General features: G+C 41.9%; 1 protein-coding gene across 13 annotated transcripts in view; it reads left to right on the forward strand.

The window, feature by feature from the left end:
* The window catches only part of EHBP1 (EH domain binding protein 1), a 205,049-nt gene extending 180,077 nt beyond the window's left edge, over window positions 1–24,972 (forward strand). For all 13 annotated transcript variants that reach the window (XM_050972588.1, XM_050972589.1, XM_050972586.1 and 10 more), the window contains 4 exons: window positions 16,585–16,684; window positions 17,804–17,877; window positions 24,446–24,560; window positions 24,740–24,972. In XM_050972588.1, coding sequence (XP_050828545.1) covers window positions 16,585–16,684; window positions 17,804–17,877; window positions 24,446–24,560; window positions 24,740–24,830 — 380 coding nt within the window. In that variant the 3' untranslated portion in view covers window positions 24,831–24,972. The remainder of the gene's footprint in view (window positions 1–16,584; window positions 16,685–17,803; window positions 17,878–24,445; window positions 24,561–24,739) is intronic.
* Window positions 24,973–25,381: the final 409 nt, after the last annotated feature.

Raw genomic sequence — 25,381 nt, forward strand, 5'->3', positions numbered from 1 at the left:
TACCAGTGTGCTGGCTGTGACCCAGGACGTGATACTTCAACAAGCTGAAAGAGATGGCTGTCTCTGCTTTCTTTTGGCCTCCCAAGACAGCTGCCTGGTAGGGAACAAATGGCAGGGAAGAAGAATATCTGCCTCACACCTGCTTTCTCCAAACTGCCTGCCACAATGCCACCGTGCCCACCAGGCTCCCCTGGGAGGCAGTCCCGCCCCTGGCCCCCTCTCCATGGAATACCAGGACAGGATAGTTTAGATAGTTTTCTCTTCTTCAAAACATCATTAGGATTGAAAAAATGAATCTCTTGCTTGCACATTTTGCATAAATACATGGTAAGTTATCAATTGATGTTCAAATAGCTTAATTGAGTTTGAGGGGGGAAAGGTCATTTAATTGGTCTATTGAAATGTTAACAGAAACAGATATGGCAAGGGATAGACTTTAATGGCTGCAGTGTGGCACTGATGTCTGCATTCACTTGCAAAATTGTTAATTAGGGCACTTTGGTAGTTCATTTGCTTTTGTATTGATGTGCTTAGTCCAACGAGAGAAATTGGGTTTGTATATGGTATTTATGGGGCAGCAGAGGTTCACCATACAGTCGGGAATGAGGAAAATGTAGCATAAATCAGAATTGGGTTATGATTTCTGACGGTGTCTTCATTGACATCCTGCTGGTTATGGCAGTCATTATCTAATAGCTAGTGTATTTTTGCATGTGATTAAGTTTGATATGTTTGGTTTCTTTTTTTAAAATCATTGTAGTTGTGTACTTTAATGATGCTATAGTAATGATTTTTTAAAGTTAGGTATACAAAGCTTTTTAGGCTAGATAAGAACAAAATGCTCAGCAAAACAAGGAATTACATAGCTGTGTTTGGTAAGCCCTGGAAGGAGGTGTTATCTCCTTAAATGCATAGCAAAGGGATATATTCAGTTGCAATTCCTGGCCCACAGTCATCAGAGCCAGTGAAATTACAAAACCACTCCTTAGTTGTGCATTAGGTCCATCGAGCCTCTCTTACAGAACAAAAACCTTTAAAGGATTGGAATTTTGTCTGTGGGAATGACGAAATTGCATGGAGTGTCCACTAGCATTTTTTGAGGGTGGTAATTGCAGGGATTAATCCGGGTGCTGTTTCCTAATAGACTTGCTGGATGCAAAGCTTTATATTTGCCTTGGCTGGAAGAAGGCTGTATTGAGTACAGTTTATAATAATACAATATACCCCAGGTATTCTGTATAAACAGAGGTGGCAAGATAAAAAGGGGGGAAAGCAAGTTGCTGTGAATCATCACTTTTACACCAGGGATGCTGTTGTCATACCAGAACAAGCTGGGAGAGAAGAGGACATTTTGCAGCAAGTAATGTGCTGATTTTAGCAGCTCCCAATGGAAAAGGGCTTTTTGTTCATTTTCCATACATTGTAATTTCACATTTGGGTGTCGTTTCTGCCTCTTGCTTCAGCCTTCGGGGCTTTGCTCTGTAGTTTTCGATGGGGCATTTATTTAAACTCCACACATTCCTGTAGCCAGAGTGGACATCGGCTTCATTCACTCATATGTATTTGAGAAAGTACTTACATGAAGATCACAAATATGCACAGCACAGCTATCTAGTTCTGCAAGTTTAATCCCAGCCCCAGAAAGTTTCATTGTGGCCCTATGCAAATGTATTTACATAGGAATGGGTCTTGGGTCCTTTAAAGAAGGCAACGAAGTTGGAAGACTGAGGCCAACAAATAAATGAAAGTTTCTCTAAATCCATTGGATAATAGAGGCAGTGTTAAGGCTAACCACAGTGTTGAACTAAACAGAGGGATTACTCCTGGGTTTTGCATCAGTTGTTTTCTGCCGGGTGGCCTCACTTGTCAAAAAAAAAAAAAAAAAAAAAAAAAAGAAAAAAAAAGAAAAAAAAAAGTTGAGCAGGCAAACATTCACATGGCACATTGAGAAAAGAAGTATGCTTAATTCCATCAAAGCTCAGAAATCAGTCATTAATTTATTCTAACCTCCAATTGTTGGTCATTTGTGAAACATCTGGCCTTTAAGTCATAAGAACTTAAACATAAATACAATGTGGGTTCTCCTGAGGGTGGAAGCTGGGTGTAGTGGGGGTGCTGTGTCAGTCTATGTACATGAGCATGAGTGCACATATGTGTGTGTATTGCAGAGCCTGCAACTGCCACTTCATTTTGGAGACTTTGAAACATATTAAAATGAATCCTTCAGTTAATTTACTCTAAAAATTAGATTATTGTTCATTTGCATCTTGGAAAAGTTCTGCTATTCAAAAGAGTCTCTTCATGGTGGGTTAACAGTTAGATATTTTGCAATCTTGCAGCTTGCTAGTCAGAAGTAGTTTCTAATGAAGTTGAAATTTGATATAGAAAGTATATAAAAGCTTTCAGGAAAGACATACCCTATTTTCCATATGGCTAAGTAATTGTTAAGATATTTGTTTTAAAGCTGGACTTAGACACTCCTGACTGCCCTCTAATTTGATATGGCTGGTCCCGGCGATTCTTCTGGAGGAAACTTTCGTAGTAGAATGCAGTGAAGGAGATAAATAATTTTGCAGCTATAAGCACATGGCGAAGTATAGAAAATAATTCGGTCGCCCTTACTGTTGTGCAGATAACAGTCTCCAGGTTATTTGCCTCTGCTGGGAGTTGGAACCCAAGTGAAAAGGTTTAAATATTTAAATGTTTAAATGGAGATTTGAAATAAAGGTAGCATCTGGGAGCTGACAAAATTCTGCCTTTTGTTAAGAATTAAACTGCTATTAAATTCTAAGGGTTAGGGTGTTGTTTTTATTTGGGGAGGGATTATAGTTCCTCACATAGCTCAAATGTAGCAACATCTCCTGTGATGAAATTTCTTGTATTACACACAAGTGAAATGAGAGGCATAAAGTGAAATTAGATTATAAATATGATAGAAAAATTTAGATCTGTCAATCCACATGCAAATCTCAGAGCTTTCTGTTTTCAGGCAGCTACCTTCTTGTACTTCTTTTTGTTTGTTTTTTAAAGACCTCTTTGGCCTGACCATTTGCTTTTACTGCTCAGCAGAGGCTGCCTGCAGCTCTCAGGCTGTTTTGACAGTGGAGATAATGATACTGTCCAAATGCATAAAAAAAGAAAGAATTTTGAAGGTTTTCTATAAAGCAGCCTTTCCTTCAATATTTTTCCTTTCCCCCTTCTAAGTAAAGATACCTTGAGTCTGCACTCCGTTGTGAAATTTACTGTATTCCAAACCTAGATCCATTGTATCTCCTTCCAAGCTGGGTTTTATTCTTTCCTACTAAAAGGATATCTGTGATTTGGCAGCATGGCACACATTATATTAAAAGAAAAAAAAAATCCAGTGAGTGAATTAGGGGTGACTTGATGTATTTTTAGCTTTGTCCCTGCCACAGCATGGCTGGAATTCGGTGATGTGGATGGGAAGTGTGTGGGAACCCATGGGCACTCACATGTTGCCCAGAGCATGTACAAGCACGTGTGTATGCCCGACCCACCAACACAATACGTAAAAGTCACGTTTCAACTTTGTTAAAGCACTCATTTCCAAGGCACTGATGTCCAAAGTATTGGTAGGAGAGTGAAGATGAGAGGGGAAAAAAAAATCTCTTTAAACAGCTTGTGAAATGTAATGTTTGAAATGGTTCTTTGAGAACGTGCAGATTATGGCTTGTGTAGTGACTCTTCCCAGCTCTCTGGGAAATGAGCTGTTGACATTCTTTTGGGTCATCATCCAAGATAGGAGGGCAACCACAAGGATTTAGCAGATAAATTCATCCAAAAAGACCTTTATCCATTTCATTGCAACTTGGAAACATTCATGTCGCATAGCAGCATTAATGTAGCCCTTTTAGCCCTTCAAAGTGAGCCTTATGTTAAAAAAAAAAAAAAAAATGACCAGAGTAATAACTTCTATAGGTCTTCTAAGAGGTAATTCATTATTTACATAATTCTGGAGCATAAACCCATCTTTCCTTCAAGAGGCTCTGAAATAGAATTGAGGCCGTTATACAGAGTCTCTTTTGAATTCTAATCAACTGGATCTGTCTCAAATTCATTTCTAGTTTATTGTAAACAGTGGAATTTAAATTCATTTCTTCTTATCTTGTCTTTTGAAGAAAACTAGGAGCATGTTTAAAAGGTTTTTATTTTTAAATACAACTCAGCCTTTATTTTATTTGGTAATTTGAGGGGCTTTGGGGTTTTTTTAACTTTATAAACCAGGTGTCAGGCAGGATGGGCTTTGACAGCCAGATGACAATTACGCATTAGCATAGGTGATTATGAAATAAATAGGAAAAAAAAACTTTTTTTTTTGCTTGAACTCAAATGATACTATATAGGCTGAATGTGAGGCAAGGTTCCCACAATGCACTGTGAAAACCTAGGCTAACAACCACCCCGCTGCGTTGAAAACCCCAAAAAAAGACAAAAGCACAATGAAATAGAAAGCTTACCACCGGTAGCTTTCAAAACGACAAACTAGGCAAACTATACATCTCCACCACTCCAATTTTGTCAGAATGCTAATGAGCTTGCTCTGATCTTTACTCGGCTTCCCGTGTTTTCTACATCTTCAAGGACCACATGGCGCTAGCAAAATAAAGACAACTAAATGAGAATTTCGAATGCTTTTTGTGTTGGGACCTGGTGCCTTTCAGTTGACGCACTCGTTGAATATTCTCAACTTAAAAGCGTACAACAGGGGGCTGGGTATGAACTTTTTAGCAGGGGGAAATTTGTACAAAAGTAAATGAGTGTGATGAGGAAAATATGAGAAAAATTTCTGATTAATTTCCGCTCTATAATATCAATGACACCTTCAGCCCCTCTCATACTCCTCTAACAAGAGATGCTGATAAAAGATGAATGATTCTGTGTTGTTCACAGTGAATGTTTAGTGGTTTTTTAATAGCGGCATTCTACATAAAAGACACCAGGAAGTACTCCGCATTAGCAGTTGAGATCACTAGTTAATAGGATGATGTCTTTTAGCTTTTGTCACAAGATTATTAGAAAGGATGGGTTTCTGTTCTCATCCCGACATACTTTAGAGTGCTTGTTGAGCACAAGTGCTAAAATATAGGTTTCTTGGTATTGTTTCACATGCAAAGTAAAAGCCCATTAAATGCACCACCTTTTACTTTTTTTTTACCAGGTGATTTTCGTTATTGATCTCTTATTTGCCCCCCTTAGCTGTATTAATCACTTGGAGTGGTCTGCTTCTCAATGGGAGCTTGATGATGTATATGTGTATAGATTCACTATCAAAAAATAAATCCCTTATATGCTCTGCCCCTTCACAACCCTGATTATTGAGCTGTATTTACCAGCCTGTATTATACCATCTTGAATGCTCCTTACTGGAGTCTCCCAGTCTGCAAGAGAAATCTGCGCTAGAGTAGGGAGGGGTGAGCTAGGAGGAGGCATCCTATTCCCTAAGCCAAATTTCATCTTTGAAAAACAATTGAATTCACAATTGTCTTTGGGATTCCCAAAAGCAAATGCAGATTTGTATTCACCAGTGTCAGGGCTTGGGGAGGAAAGTGATGAATGTTCAGTTTTGCCTGAGAGATGAATTTAAAAATTGGTTTTGTTACCTCTTCAAGCTTGCAAGCAGACACTATGAAAAATATGTACATAAGGAGAAAAAAAATAATGATCATGGTCTTTAGTATATTTCATATCTTGCCTAAATGAGGAAGAATGAATCAGTAATGCCATAAGTTCTATAGCAGTGTTTTGGCCTTGCTTTCCCGCACTACTGTTGTGCTTGGTCAGCATGATTAATCTCAGGTGAGCTGAGAAGTTGCCAAAACCACGAGACAGTAATGAGTTGACCGACCATGTTGTGAAAGGCAAAGGTGCACATCCCAAAGCAGAGCAAGGATAGCATAACAACAGTCTTCCTGGCAAGATAGAAAATGTAAAAGTATCACTGAAAGCAACATTTTTGATGCTTATCTTTTTACATTTAGCATAAGAAGTGAGTGAAAGCATTTCAAAGAAATTCTAGATACATGAATGCTGCATATGTGATACTGGTTTGGGTCCCTGCTGGTGCTGGTTTGTGAACCTTCTCTACTGGAAATACCTAACAACTAAGAGGCTGGAAGGATATTACTGATAGCAGTTTGTGTTGGGTGGAAGGAAAGGTTTTTGACACGAGCAAAAGATTTTTACTCTAACGTGACAACAGTTCACAAAACTATGCTTGGTAGTTACTGCTTGTTTTGAAAGCAAAGGGATATTCTAAAACATTTGTTGCAATGTATCCCTCTCCATTGTGTAGAAACGTGAACTTGCTGCCAGGGTTGTGGTAAAGGGAGCTTTGACAGCTACCAAAACCCCAGGTGAAAGAAGTGCAATGACACCATGGTCAAGGTCTCGTTCACAGTATGGTCACTGTGCCTCTCTGTTGCATCCAAGTGTGACTTGGGTGACCTGGGGCCTGCAGAGCTCTGTGGAGATGCCTGCAAAGACACACAGTGCAAAGTCATTCATGAGAGTTTGGTAATGCAAATAAACTGTCACACCAGTGAGCTGATTTTCTCTCAGGACTCTTCAGGGCCCAGATCACAACACATACACAAATTTCTGCCCAAGTATGCAATTTATAGTTGCCAGAATTACGCATTTTATGAGCAATTGAGAACATCTTGAGTTCTTGAGGTTTATCAGCCCTTCTCCAGTTTCCCTTCTGTCGTTGCCTCCACAATCTCTTATTGCCAAACTCATTCCAAAATCCATCGGTCTCTTTCCATTAACATTTCCCGCAAAACAGCCTTGCCTTTGGTGAAGGAAGACTGTCTGGCCATACTTTTCCAATTACCCACTGTTTCTACAGCTGAGAAGCTTCCACAAAACAAACCTCAGTGTTTGTCTCTAATTTGCCCCATCTCTTCAGTCTTAGGTCTGTGCATTGGTAGGAAAAAGTTCACAGGAGGTGGCCTTTCCATGACCAAACATGGGCAGTGTGCGTGTTCAGCCTTCCCAGGCCAAATTCATCAAATCCTTAAAGTGGCTCAGCAGCAGCAGTGACCATGTTTTTTTTTTTTTTCTCCAAGTAACACAGAATCCCATTGGCTGGAGGGAGTGAGTGATAAGTCAACCTCCTCTCCAAGCACTTCCCTGGCTTTTGTAGCCTCATCATTGCCTTCAAAGAACCTGTCAACAGGTTGAAGCCGGCTTGAAGAAGAGAGTCCAAGTAGAGCACTGCCCGCATAGCAGGAGACTACTCTGGGAGAGCCCAAGGCACTATGAATAGGCTTGCAAGCCTTCCAAAAGTCTTACAAGACCCAACAGACACTTGCTTCTTTTAACTGATTTCCATCTTTCTTTGTGGTGTTGCAGTATAAATGCTCTTTCATGTGGTAGGCATAGTGTTTGGCTTTGTGCCTGGAGTTAGCTTTCTCTACAATCAGTGTCTGCTGCAAAGTGAAGGCGAGGAGAAAGGCCCCTTGGTCACCCCGAGGCTCTGGGCCCACAGTGCCACTGCAGTCTGCAGAGACCAGTGTTGGTTTTTCTTGGGTTTCTCCCATTTACCACCAAAAACACCCTTTCTGTCAAAACTGGAAGCTTTGGGGCCTAGGGACACCTCAGCCTAGCTGAACTCACCCAGTTAGCCCTGGGAAGGTTTGGATCCCAGAAGTACAAACCTGCAAACTCCCAGTAAGAGTACACATTTTCATTAACATAGATTCACTGTCACATTTGTTGCCATCATCATCATCTCACTTCAGGCAGTTGCTTGGGTTAAATTCAGCCCTGTCCATCCAAGTAACTTCATAATGTCCACTACCCTTTTCCAGCTCCAGGAGAACATGTTCTGAAGGGAGTAAGGCAACATTTGGTAAAAATGGAATAATAGGCTACGTAGTAGACCACACTCCAATGACCTTATGTAAATGGCCTCTCACTTCAGTATCTTACCCAGCTATCACTTGCAACATAAACAGATTGTAAACTGTTCTGAGGAGTAGCTACGAGCGGTGCAGAAGTTACTGTCTCTGATGACAAAATATCTAACTCTGCTTGTAAATCTGCACGTGAAATAATTCACCTGCCATACCATCATCCCTCTCTTGCTGGATTTCTAAGCATAGTCTACCTTTTTTTATAGTTTCAAAAGTTTGAGTATATCAGTTCATAGTGCATGTTTTCCTGCGCTGAAATTTCTTATGAAATTGTGCTTTGTGAGAAAATTTGGGTGCATAGAGTACCAGAGGGTAGGTACTTGTCCTTCAGGCATCACTTTCTTACAGGAATCCAGGTGTTTCAGTGCAATCTCACCTCTTGTTGCCTGAATTTTGGGGCACAGAGTTTCTTGGTCTGGATTGATGGTCCCATACTAAAAATATATTCATAATCTTTATCCGGTTCAGGCATTCTGGTTGGTTTTCTGTATTTTCTACTGGCCTCTGTGTTGACTAATCATGTAGAGAAAATCAGTGTTCTTGCAGGTTTTATCTTCCACAATTTGTCTTTTTGTGGAAGTTTCAGTCCTGTGATAATTTTAGGCTGCCCAGATTGTTGGACACAAATGTTTGTCTTCCTGTGAGTCAGTCCCACTGCAGGTAAATAAATCCCTGCACGTGCCGAGATGTGGTCAGAGCCCCGACCTTCTGTTTACACAGCTCTCAACATTTTAAGTAGCCTGTCTGATTTTTTTATGTTTCAGAAACCAAAGAAATTATAAGTCTCACTTGATACTGAACTAATTTGATGTGGGCTTGTGATAAAGGCATTTCCTTGGTGGCAGCTCCATTTCATTAGGGTTACATTAGTATTTTGGGGGCTGAAATAGTCAGACAATGCACTGCAATGTAGCTCTGCCTGGCAGATTCTTGGCAGTTGATTCCTACCTTTATGAGACTCCATTGTGTGGACATCAATGTCTCCTTCTCAACTGCTCTCAGACAGCAAGTTACTGGCCATGAATTTGCCTTTCTAATGTTCTTAGGCATTTTCCCATCCAGCTCAGAATCAAAAACTTGTGCTAGATTTTCATCTGCTAGCTACCACATCTGTGGTGTCATCTAAACAACAGTTCCACCTGCTTATCTGTTGCTGGCTCTTCTTGTTCATTTTCAGGGTTTTTTAATAACTGAGGAGATCTGCTTTGAAAGGTGGAAATATTCTGGGTGAAATATTCTGGGCATGGTAATCTCAAATGGGAGGCCTAAAGCTCAAGGTGGAGCAGCCCATTCACTTGTGCTGTGGGGTGTCTGTGGCAGGTTCTGTTTTTACACCGATTACTTGGAAAAAATATTTTATCCAAAATTCTGTGGTTTTCCACCAAAGGTAGCCCTCTGAAAGCAAAGGAGGGTGATTTTTCAGAAAAATGTGTCTCTTTTGGGATGCAGAGTTTCACTCAGTGAAAAATTGTTGGCCACTTGTCATTTAAAAATTTTCACTGTAGCTTTCAGTTGTGTCAGAGGCATTTTGCAGTAGGTCTCATGTAACTCTCCTTTACAAAAAATACCTGTTGTAAATATAGGCTTTTCTGCTTAAGTGTTTGTTGAATTCAGTAACTCACATTAAAAACAAGAGCTCATCTGTGCATAAGCTGTTCACAGTGAGCAAGATGAGAAGACTATTAAAATCAGTGGGAAGTCTGCTGCTTGCTTGGAAGCGTTTGAGACCTTCCACCAGCCTTTGTTAGCAATGTGAGGTTGGTCAGCGAAAACACCCAGCGCTGTTTCTCGTCCCTTCCCGTGTTCCCTTTCAGTAAAACTGTAATGGCCACAGCAGATCAGCCCCTCAGTCTGCTCCAGAATACTCCACTGTAGAGGGACAGGTGTGGGTTGAACTCAGGCAGGGGCAAGAATCTGTGCAGGGGCCTGTCACAGGCTAACCTGGCCACAGGGAACATTTAATTTAACCTCTAAAAATTAAAGGTTAGCTTGTGTCCTAAAGCAGGAGGATCCAGTTCCTACCTCCTATGGTTTTTTGTTTGTTTATTTGAATATTTATTGCTACAGCTTTGCCTTTCCATATTCAACATCCAGCCTGGTTTTAATTCTTGCTGAGCTCTTAGTTTCAACATTGCCTCGTGGCGACGAGTTCTACCGGTAAATGATGAGGCTTTGAGGAAAGATCATTCTTTTTATCGGTTTTAAACACACCACCTTCAATTTCAGTGAATTTCCCCAGGTTCTTATGCGACAAGATGAGACACATCCTAGAACTATTCTTTCTTTGCCATTCATGTTCTCCTTCAGGTAAACAAGCCAATCTGTCCACTTGCTCCTAATACAGAAACTTGTAAAAACTCGTCCCTATGATTGGGCGAATGCAACTTTTTTTTTTTTTTTTTTTTTTAAGCAGACAAATAAAGACAGTGGGGTATGTTTTCAAAAGACCTTCCTGTTAAATTTGTGGGATTCGCTGGCATTTGAACAGCTCTCAGTACTCACCAAGCTTCTGTCAACTACAAAATAGCCCAGAAAGAGGAACAGAGCGAAGTCGGACACTTTTTGTTGTCATTTGCCCCGCTCCAGTTCCCATGCACTGGCATTCTCCTGCTGGCCTCTTCACCCAAGTGTGTTGAGTGAAGAAAGCTTCTTCTATTCTATTTTAAAACTGTGTGTAAACATCAGCAAATGGATGAAGAATGGACTCTGTCTTAAGTAGGTTGTTTTTCATGTAGTTCTGTTGAGGTAAATGGGGAGACATGGGAAGGGTTCTGTGTTTAACCATGACACCATGGCACACACACTACACACAGTGCAAATAAAATTTAAAAACAATTACTGCTTAAGACAGCATACATAGTGATTTCTGTAAACCTGTTATTTCTTGCCAGACTGAATGGTCTGGTTTGGGATGCTGATGTAAACCCTTTATTGTTTATCCTCTACAGGTTGTAATTCATTTTTGCACAACAGCTAAATACATTTACATTTAAGGATTTTTTTTTTAAATATTAATCTATTGTCTTACCTTGACAGATTTATGATGGTATAAAGTGTAGAGGAGTTACTGTGTTCATACATTTATACTGTAAACTAATCTTGTCCCTGCATGTTGTTGCTTTTTCTTCCTTTTAAGTGGTATTCTCAGTGTTTTGTAGCACTTTCTTCTCTGTTTTCTTAGCAATATACAGGTTTACTATGTTAATCCATATTGGGTTTATCTAATGCCTAGCTGCCCAAATGGCTTAAAAATAATGGGTCTAATGGTACCTAGATACACTGGTAGCTGGCTGGGTTTGAAAGTACTTTCAGCAGGAAAGGAAAAAAAAATTGTTCTTTCAAATTGATTCAGAAAAGACATTTGTCAGGATGCTTCCTATTTAAATAATTTAAGATATCATTAGCTTGCAGTGTAAACAAAAATCCATTTGTAAATCCAGAAGAATATGAAGGAGGATATGTTTGTAAAAGACTGCCAGGAAGCTGTACAACATTAAAATAAGTTAGTTGCTTATATTGTTCTCAGAAAATGGTAATGTGTTTGTTACTGTGCTTCTTGAGTTTTGTAGAAGAAAATTGACTCAAGTTTATTTCATATAACAATCAGAAATATGTTTGATAAGCCACAGGAGAAGGGATTTAGGGTTGTGGTTTGTTTGATTTTTTTTTTTCTTGGCTATCATTAAAATTCTCACTATCAGTACTTTGGCTGTCACTAAAATTTGTTTCAGTAAGGGACAAAATTACCAAACTTTATGCTGCAGCCTCTATTGAATCCTGAGCAGGAGCTATTACAGCTTGGAATCACAACTCAGAAGCCAGTAGGGGCTTCTCATATCTGAGGGCAGAATTTAATGTCTTGTGCTATTTGAGGCTTGGTGTTGGGCTCATTCCTAATCATTGAGGAGGGTTCTGGTAGATGTCAAGTGAAGAGAAGAATAGAGCACGCATCCTTCACCACTCAAGCCAGACAATGAAATTAGAAAATGGCACTGGGAGTTGATGTGAGAGAATTCCCTTGGATTCCTAGAGGAAGAATAAAACAAGAATGAATTAATTAAAGAAAAAAAAAGGGAAAAACAAAAAAAAAAAAAAAAACAAACAAAAAAAAACCAAACAAAAAAAACAACAACAACAAAAAAAAGTTGGGGGGGAGGAGGCAGAAAGGAAGAGGAGAAAAAGAAAATGAGAGAAACCCTGCCAGAAGCCTCCTCAGGTTAAAGTCAGACATTAAAAACTGTATTGACTTTTCACATAAAGGCATGTGTACTCACTGTTTCATCTGAGTTTCTGGTGCTGCATTTTTCAAATCTCTTACCGAGCAGTTTGCATGCATATGATGTTTGCAGCACTACCCACTCTTATTTGAAGACTGTTTTCAGAAGTCATTATTGAACTATAGGATAAAAAGGTATAAGCATAATTACGTGTTAAAGAGAATAAATATGTTCTGCTAGATAGTTAACCAGATGAGGTTAAACAAGATAAGATGAATTCTGGTCTTTTTAGAAAACTGGCAGTCTTCATTTTAAGCTACAATGTAAAGTGCTTTATCCTGAGATTAGGTATTGTGGCAGAAGCTAAAACTGCCTTTTTCCCCTAACCGTGCCAGAATACAACCTCCTTTTCTTTCTGCGCTAACAAGACTGCTTTACCACCACAGCCCACTCTAAGTAATTAAATCAATCCTTTGTACTTACCGTATTCTCCTCTAGTGACGGTACTAGATCTGATTATATGCTTCATGCATATTCAAAGTACAGCACTGACAGCTCTTTAATGAGCTCTTACTTAATCAGTACGAACAATGTTCATCTTGTTCTTTTTTTCCTCATACATTAGAGCTAGGAACAGTTGGGGAAAAAATGAAACATCCAGCATTCATTTGAAAAATATATTGTACTTTGAAAAGTGTCTAAGCTGGAGAAGTTGCATTCTGCCCTTTAAAAGTCTGATGGACAAATTGGATTACTAGTATTGGATTAAATAACAAATGGTTAGAGGAGAAATGAGAAAAGCTCGCTGTGATCACAGGCTCTAATATTTTTTGTTACTTATAAAGCTGAAGGGGTCTTTAACCAGTTATTAAAGTCAGGATTAATTTGTAATGGTCCAACTTACTAGCTTTAAAAGGGTTTTGTTGTTGTTGTTTATCAAAAACAATAGTGTAATGCATGTATTATGGAAAAAATTTAAGTTTAAGATCTGGGGGCTGTTTATAGATTTTCAGCATCTTGTACTGGCTTAGATAAGGGGTTTGTGTGTGTGGGATCGATTTGTTCTCCAGCATGGGTTTTTTTTGCTTCATTTAAATAATCTGTACAGTTTGTTGGGTTTTTTTTCCCCACGAACAACACAGATACTTTTCCCAATTTAAATTTTCAAGTATTTGTAGTAAGTTAATTAAATGCTTGTTTTACACTTAGAAAGTGGAAACAACCACCACCCCAGCAGCAGCTTGAGTTTTACAGAGTGAAACCATGTTGAAGAAAGGCTTTTTCTAAATTTTTTATTTAGAAATTGTAAATGTGAGTTTAGCTTGCAGTATTGCTGCAGTAAGAACACTCAGTTTTTCTTTGTTGAAAGTGTTTCATGTGCATCCTTTCACCAAGTAAAAAAAATGAAGTAATGCTCTAATGCTAGTGTATTTGCCGAAGAGTTATTTAAATTTCTTATATATGGGAGTTCATCTTTATTTTGCTTGCCTGGGAAGAATTTGTTTCAGCTCTGTGCACAAGAATTTAAAAGCTGACAGTCAACAAATAAAATATCAGCATCGACTACTATTAATATTGCACACATGTGTCATTTCACTGATCAAAAAGGCCTTTGCCGGGGTGAAATTGGCCTTTTTCCAAATTGCAAGCTTTTTCTCAGCTTTTTCTTTTTTGCTCTTTCTTCTTTTGTTGCTGCCCGGGGATTTGTGCCTATCGCAGCCGATATCACATGACCGGTGTCAGGGCATCACATGGGTCCAAAGCGAATACAAAAACAGATTTAAAATTCTGTAAAAACAATCAAGACTTTGTTAATTCACTTCTAAACCAGCCCATTCTATGGATATTGCATGTGCTTTGGTGTCAGCACAGATATATTAAAATAGGCACCTGTGCAGATCTGGCACGACAGCTCCAAGCTTTACCCAGATCTTTTCTCATTATATGTTGCAACTAACTGTGTTTACGAGGAATGCATGAATAGAAAGACGATTATATCTGAAGTCTATGTTCTTAACCTGAAAGTGCATGGTACGAAAGTCAACTAAGTCAGATCCACCATTGAGCCAAACACTTTGGAGACATTTGTCCTCTCCCATTTCTTTTTCAAGCCTTGCAAAATTAAATACAGCTAGGGCTTTTATTTATTTATAATCATTCGGCCAGACATCCCAGTCCACCCAAAAACTAGCAAATTGATTGAAATAGCCATGGATGTCTGGTTGTGAGAACTTTGCCACGTTGCTAGTAAAAAATCTCATGTATCACAGAATAGACTGGTCATTTTGCAAGGGGAAAAAAAAGCAAAGAAATCCCCTTCTTCTTGATCTCTCCTCTGAATAAGTTTCAACAAAAGGCTGGTTATACTGTTTATTATCTACTTCCAAAAGCAGACCCTGTTAGATGGACCAGTACAGCAGCAAGGCCTTTCATCTGTAGCTTACCAGCAAAGTGTACTGAACTGGTGAATATTGTTGTAAAGGCTGTGGTGTGATATTTTATGCACAAAACTCGAAGTGGAGATATTGGGGGAGAGCTTTTCTACATGTCAGATTTCTTCTTTCATTCCTCCATTGCCCCAGGAGCTGGGCCCTGCTGCTTTTGCTTGGAAAAGCACTGTGGATTCATCCATGCTTTGGGATGCTTCACCCTTCCTGTCTCACTGCTAGCAAATTGTGGCCCTAAAAGCACCGTTCCAGGAAATTTCATTGACTAGGTTCTTCCCAGGCAGATAAGTGGATATGAGTGGATGTCTCCTATCAGAAAGCAGAGCATGCCAAATGTAACCTTTTCTTACCATGTGGGTCCACCAGTTCCACCCCAAGCTGACCCATTTCCCTGTTCATTCTCTTTTCCTGCCATTGTGTGGATGCCTCATGGCCATGGCAGAGGGAATCAAAGAGTTTGGAGAAGGGTGGAAAACTTCCCTTGCAGGCAGGAAGCTCGCAGCCTGGTGAGGGTGAGATTCTCCATGTAGGTCTGGGCTTGCACACTGTTGTGGCATTGTGGTGTGAACATGCACGTGGGAAGCATCTGGAACACTCCCATCCAGAAACTGAATGCTTTGGTTTAGGGCAAAACAATGGTTTTCTGGTGTCTTTCCAGCTCCAGGTGCTAGAAAAGGCTTCTCTAGGGATCCTATGGTTTAAGGCCACTAGGTATCCTAAGGTTTAAGTTAACAAGGTAGCATCCCCAAGCACTTTGCATAAGAGATTTCAAACCCCTTTACAAACACCAAATAATTAACTTTTAGCACTCTTGCAGGATCAGTACAGGTGGTTATTCACATATTGCACACGAGGTGCTTAAAACTCAGACATCTACTCACACTCTCCCAATGAAGCACTATCAAAGCTGGGAAACAAACTCACATGACAAAGTTCATGCTCCTTCGCCTTTATTCCAAGTTTATTCCTGGATTCATTTTAACCCTATGAAATGTGTGAGTTCCATAATTCAGTGAGGACCATATAACCTTTGGTCTTCACCTCAGCATGAGAAATGAGAATGGCAGGTTTCCACGGAAGCACAGCCTCCACAGTGGACTTCCTCTGAGTCCCTGAGCTCAGAGCGGGTGGAATTTGGCTGAGCAGCCCTGCTACATGGAAAGCACAGGCAGGAGCCTTCTGGATACTCATCTGCCTTTTGCTCATGGTGCAAGGGTGGTGACACAGTCTTAGAGAGTCTGGTAGAGCTTAGCACTGCCTGCAGGTAGGCTATGAAGAGCCTGAGCCTGATCCTGATCCTGATTCTGATCCTGATCCTGATCCTGGAGGGATGGATGCGGGCTAGGGAAAGGGGTGCTAGTCCATGCTTACACACAGGGGGCCCTTGGGTACCTGGATCCCAGGATTATTTGTGTTTGTGCAGATGCTCCCTTTGGTTGCAGGTTGAGGAGAGGAGCAGCTCTTTCCAGCTCATCTGGAAGAGTGGCCATGAGCACAGAAGCTGAGCAGGTGCCCACACCTTAGCCAAGAGTTCAGGATTAGCATCTCTTCTGCAGCTACTTTGATCCCTGCCACATCATCCTGGCTGTTCTGGGTTTGCATGGGTGGAGTGGATCTTGCCTACAGGGATTGTTTTTGTGTTTGGTGATGACCAGACGTCTTTTAGCAGTAAGGGTTGTTCACTGGAAGCATTGCAATTGTATAGTTCATTTGGGAGAATTTAAAATACACAGTCCTTTTAAAAGGTATTTATGTAGGATCAGCATGATAAAGAACACTACAATGTATCCTGGAGGATGGCTGCTTTCAAAGATTTATTTATAAACCAGGCAGGACTTAGCAGTCATATGATATTTTTACCATTTGAGAATATGCATTGTCATGCTCAGTGATACTGGCAACTGATACTCCAAAACCTGAAGTGAAAATATGTACATGAATTTGTGAAATGCCACAGAAGTAATGAAGTTCTCTTGATTGCAGGAAGAAACACAGAAGAAGAAGAAGCTATGATGCAGGAGTGGTTCATGCTGGTTAATAAGAAGAATGCCTTAATAAGACGAATGAACCAGCTTTCTCTTCTGTAAGTACAGATGAACATATGTGTTTACAAAAGGATGATTTACTCTTCAGATAAAAGAAAAACTTTTTTTACTCTCTCCCCATTAGGCTTCCAAAAAAACCCCTCAAAAGTGAGTAGTGTGGATGTGTTACACATCAAGTAACTTGTTTTTCTCACATATCAGACTTGAAAATGAGAAGCATGCAATGACACAAGATTAGCCAGAGCTGTGAAAAAAGAAATTAAAGAAATATTAAGCACTGTTACATTTTCAAAAGCCCAACAGTAGAATAGAACTGCATTTTAGAAATGCACAGATAGATTTGGCTTGTGCCTCAGATGAGACAGGTGAAGTCTATTCAGAGAGAAGAGCCAAATTTGAGTCACTACCTGCTTTGTAGAAAGTCCTCAGTCCCATCTCTGCTGAAGGGATGTCAGTAAATCAGTCACAGTGCAGTGATACCTCTGATACTGCAAAGTAAGGACAAATGAACCTTTTCTCACTGGCAGTTTTGAGGAAGGGAGAAGGTACTGCTCCTTTGTAGAGACATTCTGCCCTGAGTGCTTCTCTTCCAGCTTCTTTCACTTTGATATATCTTTCCATAATGCCACCTAGTGTAGATGCCTGCATACTTCCCTGGGAAGAGCCTCTGCTCACCTATCTCCTGCTGGGTCTGAACTTGACAGAGGATTTTACCTGCAAAATATTAAGCTTTCTAATCCCATGTCTAATTTTTATTGTTGATTAGGGCAGAACATATACAGAATAATACTTCCAGTGTCACATTATCTTGGTGAATAGGTTGATGCTGGAATTTGCTCATTAGATCTAGGGGAATATTTTATACTTTGGACATTCCACAACAGCTGTTCCAGAGATGAATATGAAATAATTGCATCCTGTAGCGCAGTGGAGTTAAACTGACAGAATTAAAGCCAACCTTACGTGAAATGAAAAGCCCTGTTACTGAATAGGCCACCTGAGCCAGATTTTAAGTTTGTGTATCATTTGTTTGGAGTAGCTTAAAGTTAAAGAGAAAAGTCAGTTGCGAGTCCTAAAATCAATGTAAGTTAAAGGTGCTTTTAAGTGTTTAATGATTTAGTAATTAACATATTGATGAACATTTGCAACTTGCCTAGGGAAAAAGAACATGACCTAGAAAGGCGCTACGAGCTGCTGAACCGGGAGCTAAGAGCAATGCTGGCTATTGAAGGTAAGAGCAGTGCTGGGCACTGAGGGGGGAAAGCTCTCGCTGCACCTGCGAGTGCCAAACATGGAAGCTTCTCTGAAGCCCATGGGTAACGCTGATATTTACATCACTTCAAGTGATAGCAAGCGGCACGTTTTCTTCAGGATTAAAAAAAAAAATTAAAAATAACCGAGATAGGGACAAAGAAGTATGGTCTTGTTGCAATAAACTTTGAAAACAAAGTGATGAGGAGATTGAGCATGTGTCTGGGATTTACAGGTTTTTGTTGCAGTAGTGCTCTCTTGGTTTTCCTGCAGCATCATGCTGCTTTTGGTGCCACAGAAAAAGGAAGGGGTGACCCACAGAAGAGGGCCTCTTCCTTTTAATGTTTCAAACCTGTTCTACAACAGTAACTCACTCGGGGGTGAAAAGTCTCATTGGTTTTGGTGGTAAAACACTCAGTTTGTCAAGTAAATATTTCATCACGAGCACCAGCAGGATTAGTGCACTTTAGAAACTCCTTTGCACGGAGTTTCTCCCTTCCCTGTGACTCTCCCCAGCTCAGTCACCTCACCTGAATGGAGGTAAGACTCCGGGGAAGATTGACACGGGATAAATGAAACAATTGCACCCTTTCCATAGAGCTTTCCAGTGAATGGTACAATAATCCTTGGGATGATTCATAATAAAAAATAAATATCAAGATAGCTTAAACCATTGCTTGCATTATTTTCTTATTTAAATATCTTAAGTGTTTTCTAATGCTGCACCACTTATACCTCTCAGTCACAAATGCTGCCTTACAGTTCAAAGATGTTTGCTTTAAAGTTAATCCTTTGGGCTCTGTAAAATGGACCTTTTGTCTAATCAATGCAAATTGATTTTGCTATTCTGTATTGACCTCTCAACTCTTTGACTGTCCATGGTAATTTCTTTCTTCACCTGATAAGGTACCTGATCCATAATAAATCAATTCTAATTAGTTTGGAGACTTCACTGCGAGCATAAGTTTGTTGGAAAAAAGCAGCAGGTTTCAGGTAGTTTTTTCCTATCTCTCCATCTGTAGTTATATTTTTTGCATAAGACTGTCTTCACTATAATCCTGGATCATAAATATATACATTGCTTTCTGCAGAGACAGGCCAGATTAATTTGGAATTGTACTGATGAGTTATTTAAAACGTAAAATAATCTAAAACTAGAGAGGAGCTAAGAGATCTTGGATTTAAACCTAAACTTTCGACATTTAATTGCCTCATACATGTACCCTGCCTTGGAATGTCCTAGCAGCAGCCTTTGAATGTCTAGCAGCTTCTGCCATTTACACATTGTCTGGAACAAAAATGGTTATTTAATTTCGTTTCGTAAATTCAGACAGGTATGCCCAAAATCCAGAAAATATCTTTTTTTCTCTCTCTCTTGTTTTTTCTTTTTTTTTTCTCTTTTTTTTTTCCTTTTTTTTTTTAATATGCTGCTGGTGATATGGTAAACAGAGGTTTAGGAAGCAAACTTAAGTGCTGAAGAATTTTGGTTATTTGGGGCGATTTTTTTATTTATGCAACAAAGTCCTCATTTAGCATTTTAGCTCTCAATAAGATTATTGATCTTCTAGAACTTTTAACAGTTACCTGCTTTTACCCAAAAACCATATTAAAGGGAAAACTCTTCCAGGAAAACACCTGTGAAAACTCAAAATACGCATTTGTAACATCTCGCCTCTCGATGGGTGCATCGGTGTTTTCTGTGTTCAGAAGATGCAAAGATGCAGTTTTTGGGAAGCCTTGCTAAAACCACACCATATCCAGTGCGATTTCTCGGGAGAAGCAGGGGCTGCCCGCAGAGCCCAGCACTGTCGGCTCCGAGGCCATTTAGCCGATTGCTAATGAGTGCGTGGCCTCCCTGAAAAGGTTGAAAAGACAGATCTCACTTTTACCGGCACCACTTCCAAAACCAAAGTATATGGGCAGGAAAAAAAATATAAATATATGTATACACACACACACACACGTATGTATATGGAAATGTATATGGAACAGGATGGGAGCGGTTGGTTTGTCCAAAAGAAAGGCAGAACACACCAACCCAAACGGGAACTTAAAAAAGAAAAAGTCTTTGAAAGGTGGTAATTACTGTTTTGGTAAATTGCTCTAACTCTTCCACGCGTGACTATGCTGTTTAAAAATCTGTCAACCAACTTACTTAGCTGGTCGATGACAGGGAAGAAAAGGAGAGAAAAGAGCTTTGCGGAAGGTGGGAGCCTGCTGATGGCAGATAAAGGCGGTTCTGCCGTGCGGCTGGGGCAGCGTGCGGGCAGCGCTGAGCCGGGGGCGCTGCCCGTTAGGATGTTCAGTGATGTGGAGACAGCGGCTCCTTCCCGGCCGCTCATCTGCAGGCACCGGGAGCTGAATGGCCTCTTGGAGGGGTACGGCACTTCACGAGGAGCACATGAATGACCCAGGGTGGTAAAAAAAAAAAGGCATACTCCCCCCCTCCCCCACGGAGCCGTAGAGATAAGAAAGGGAGAGTTAACGCGCTGCCTGCTTCCAGCTAGAAAGTGTTCCTCTTGGACTGTTCCGACCGAGAAAGGCCGGAAAACCCTCACTAAGAGGCCAAAGAAAACGCAGGTAAACGGGGTCCGTTTTCACCTCTGCGCCTCCCCGCGCGTCCTGCCCGGCTGTTTGGAGCCAGCTGCTCCTGTGCACGAGGTGCTGCGTTTCAGAGCCTGGTTTCGCTGCAGCTGCAGCCGAGTACCGGGATGCCTCACTTCCAGCTACCTTGCCTCTCACTCCTTTCTTTTATTTTTTTTTCAGTCGAGTTTTAATGCCTCCTTAGAAAAGATAAGTTCATTTTTGCACACCTAGGGGTGGTGTGTTCATTTTCTGCCCAAGAAATGGATCTTCATTCGGATTTTGTACATCTTGATTTATTCTTGGCTTATAGTTTGAAGTGGGTGCTCTTCTAAAAGGATTTATGCATAGGTTCACTATTTTTGTAGTTATGGTTTATATGATAAGCTTTTTATATTTAAAATCAATATGTAATCCTGTGGAGGAGCTTATCCTCTAAAACCCCATTTGTAAATCTATTTTAGCTTTGTTACACCGCACAGCCACAGTATTCCATAGATTGATTAGGTTCAGCAGCAGAATCCTATCAAATGGCCTGCTCTGATGATGATGCAAACTCTTTCAGGATTGCTAGTTGACTGGAACTAAAGATAAGACCTGACTGCAATCCCCCAATGTGCTCTTTACAAAACTAGTGTTAATTTTCATCAAAGTGCCAGGCTTATTTATTATAGTGGCAAGGTTGAAGGTTTTACTACAAGAACTTTCGACCATTTCTATTAAAGCATTTCTATGGGAACTGGACGTCTGTTTGCTCAAAGTAATTATCAGTTTAAGCAGTGGGGGGGAAAAAAAGACAATATGAAGTCAATGAAGATGAATAATTGAAAACATTTCTACTTCAATGTGAATTTAGCAAACTCTGTCATTTTAAACTGCCTGTCGTGAGTGGTGGCACGGGGGTTTTAGCTTTCAACACTTTTAGCTCATATACAGCCTCAGCACTTAATCCTATTTTTGTCCAGAGTGTAGCTTTTATAACAGTATTATTCTGAAATCTTCAAATTAATCACAGCCCATATTGTAGCTTCCCAGAGCTGCAGTCAGCCTGGGTAACTATATGTGACAGGTGTTATAGGTAATCCTGGCTTAAAAGGCACAACAGGTAGGAATCGAACACAGTTGCTTTTTAAAACATAGGGATGCTTCCCAAAACTGCTGCCCAGCAGTATTTTGTTGGATAAAACAAAATTCCTAGGTAGTCACCTATAAAATGTTATTTAAATACTTAGAGTCAGTTACCCTTTTAACCAATTGCTGCTTGACTCTTTATTTATTTTGGGGGGAGGAAAGGCAGACTCCTTTCCTAGAAATGGAAGTAAAACTGAAAGGGAATAGTTCTGCCAGGAGGTTTTCCCAAGGTGTATTTCAAACATTTATAATAAGCAAATGCAGAAAAAACAACGAAAAAAACCCCAAACAAATACACAGTTCTGTTCCATAAAATCCTAATAGGACATTATTTACTTCACAGGGCTACAAGATGAAGCAACAAAACCTGTAGCACTAAGGAAGGGACTTAACAGGGAAAAATAGTGAGGGACTGAGCAAAACATTTACTGAAATATTCTGACTTGTTTGGTCTTTCAAAAGCTAAAGTTGCTGCTACAACTGGAGAATGAGGGATGAACGAACAAACAAACAAAAAGCTTTAAAAATAAAGAGTGAAAACCATCAACATTGCAAAAAAAAAAAAAATTAAGTCCAGGTAGAGACTCTACGATGGATTTCAAATCCCTTTTCATCCAGAGTTTCATGTGCCCAGATGTGCTGGGGGAGCCCAAGTCCCAGCAAAATTCCCAGCTGAAGCCAGGGAGAAGTTAACCTGAAAGTTGGGAACCACATCTGGAGGGAAGCAAACACCCCTGAAACCCTCTGCCATGTCTCTTTCTCTCCTTTTCTGTCTGGCTTGCTGCCGTGGCCCTTTTCAGGGCCTTTTCAGTGTTGTCATGCTGAGATCTCATTGCGTGTGAGGGGCTTTATTTGTGGGGCAAAACGCTGCGGTTTGGGGAAGTTCTGATTCGCAGAGTGGCAGAGCAGTGTTTTAAATGGGTTGAAGTGAAGGAGCTTTGCCCAAAAGGAGCAGAAGGGGAAGCAGCAGTGCAAATCTGGAGACTGCTCCAAGAAGTAGCACCTAAAAGGCTGCTACCCAAATTAAAGCAGCTTTGCGGCGGGAAAAAATGGCTTGGATTACCAGTAATTTTAGCTGCTGACTCCACTTCTAATCTGTGTACACCTGAAAAAATTATTCCCTTAGCAACGGTGGAGGGGAAAGGACACATTAAAAAAAAAAAAAAAAAAAAAAAAAGAGGAAAAGAAAGAGAACCAGGAAAAGAAGGAGAAAAATGAGAAAAATAAAAACTCGCAGGAAGTTTGGGCAGTGCCCTGCCAGGCCGGTGCTGCGGGAAGAGCTCTGGTGCCACCGCGCCGGCTCCGCCGCTGCCTGCGGGACGCGGCCGTGCGCGCTCGCTGCTCGCCGTGCCTGCCCACGCATGTGCCGTGGGTTCTCCCGCGTGCTTTTCCTGGGGCTCGCTCATGGGCCCGTGTGCCCAGGCAGACGGCGAGGAGGGCGCGATAAAAGCGGTTACACATTCCTGCCTTTCTGCCGCTCTTCCAACCTTCATTGCATGATGATGCATCTAATTTTTAATTTGTAAATACAAGGCTGAATTCCCTCTAGCACCACTTGCTTTCATAAAGCTTCTGAGCAGTTTGCTGTCTTGAATAAATTTGGCTTTGGAGGGGGGTCAGGGGGATTTGAACCACCGCATTCTTGCGGGGTTTGTGAAGATTCACATGGTAACCGGTGGGGAGCATTGTTCGGCTTATCTGAATAAGCACCAGCCATGTGAGTTTTAACATGATCGCCCAGGGCAATGGAGAGCACGGGTGGGTGGGGGAGAAAGCCAAAAGGACTGCACCCTCTCTCCCCTTCGCCTTCGGGAAGCGCGGCCGGGGAGGAGCAGGACACCGCCGGGCCGGTGGCGATGGCTTCTCCCGGTGGTTGGGGTTTTTTTTGGAGCTGGTGTCCTCTTTCCCTCCCGCTCCTCAATTGTCCTGCTATCTCCCTCATAATCTACTGCTCCTGCTTTTCATTGTTTACCTTCTTAATGAGGGAGGCGGGGAAGGCTGGGGCTTGACTGACAGCGACAAGCCCTCACGGTCTGGCTGGAGAGCCCGAGGCTGCGGGCGGCCCCGGGGGGCTGCGCCGGGCCGGGCCGGGCCGCGGCCAGAGGAATCCCTTTGGGAATAGCGATGCTGCCCATCCGCCGCTGGCTGCAGCACCGCGACTGGAGGGGCCCCGCGATATTCTGTAGCAAGTGTATTTTTACTTCAAAGTGGGAAATGCTAATTAAGCGATACCTGCCTTTAAAGTTACTGCGGAGCATATGGTGCGCTGTGTGAGATTCCTCCAGCCGCTGAGAGCGGGCGAGGAGTGCGCAGAGAGGAGCCGGGCTGCGGGAAGCGGGCATTCCTCCGGGAGGCAAACCCGGCAGTGGCCATGCCCGCCAGCGGACACAGGCGTGGGGAAAAACAAAACAAAACAAATTTGACACTGAAAAAAAAACCAAACCAAACCAAAACAAAACAAAACAAAACAAAAAAAAAAAAAAAAAAAAAAAAAAAAAGGAAAGGAAAAAAACCCCCACCCAAATGACCCCAAAATCGCTGCTCAGATCCCCCAAGCCAAGGAGGGCGAAACGCCGCCGGGCTGCGCTTGTCCCCGCGGTAGCCTCGCTGGGGAGAGAGCCTGGGGCCCGGCCGGGCTGTGCCAGGCTGCGTTGGGCTCTACCGGGCTGAGGCCGGCTGCATTAGACTGTACTGAGCCAGGCCGGGCCGGGCCGGGCGGTGCCAGGCTCTGTTGGGCCGTACCGGGCCGCAGCGGGCGCGGGTTCCGGCCGGGTTGGCTGCGCCGGGCGCTGGTGGCCGCCGCTCTCACCGCTGCTCTTGTGCTTCTCTCACAGACTGGCAGAAGACCGAGGCGCAGAAGAGGCGAGAGCAGCTCTTGCTGGACGAACTCGTTATTCTCGTTAACAAACGGGACGCGCTGGTCAGGGACCTGGACGCCCAGGAGAAGCAGTGAGTCGGGCAGAGGGGAAGGGGGTCCCCGCCGAGCCGCCACGGTCCCCACGGAAAGTTTGGTCCAAGTCCGCGGGCGCCGTGGCCGTGGGGGAACTCGGCGCGGCCGCGGAGGGGAGCGGGGCCGGCACCCATCCCGCGCAGCCCCTCACCGTGCCTCCCGCCGCCTCTTTCCGCAGGGCCGAGGAAGAGGACGAGCATTTGGAGAGGACCCTCGAGCAAAACAAAGGCAAGATGGCCAAGAAGGAAGAGAAGTGCGTTCTCCAGTGAGCGGCCTTCCCGCGGCGGCAGCGAAATCGCAGCGCGGCTTTCTTAACGTTCTTAAAATGCCGACATGAGACTGGGAAAAAAAAAAAAAAGAAAAAGATGTTTTGAAAAAAAATTAAACTTTTTTCCATTTTCTTAGGCCAGATCTAGGCTGCGCCGGGCCCCACTCTGTTGTTTTTTTGTTTTCCATTCAAGCGAACTCGCGTTGTCCCATGATTTCCTTGTGGGCTCAGCTCTCCTAGCGAAAGCATTGGAAATGGAATCGCCGAGACCCCTGGCGTGCGGGCGATGCCGGAGATGGGCGGAAGGAGGAGAAGAAGTAGTCTATCCTGGTTTCTGGAGCTGGAGGAGGGCTGAGTTTTGAAATAAAAATGTTTTTGTCGTAATAGGATTAGAGAGGGGGATATAGGAAAAAAAATCATTGGGAATGGTTTCATCTAGTCCTGCCATATGTAATACTTAATAAGCTACCTACATTTTATAGTTAGGTCAGATCCACCCCAGTTATTATTAAAAATGTGCTGTATTTACCAGTGGTTTATTACATCAGTTTT

The sequence above is a fragment of the Serinus canaria genome, chromosome 3 (genome assembly GCF_022539315.1).
Source record: "Serinus canaria isolate serCan28SL12 chromosome 3, serCan2020, whole genome shotgun sequence".
Lineage (NCBI taxonomy): Eukaryota > Metazoa > Chordata > Aves > Passeriformes > Fringillidae > Serinus > Serinus canaria.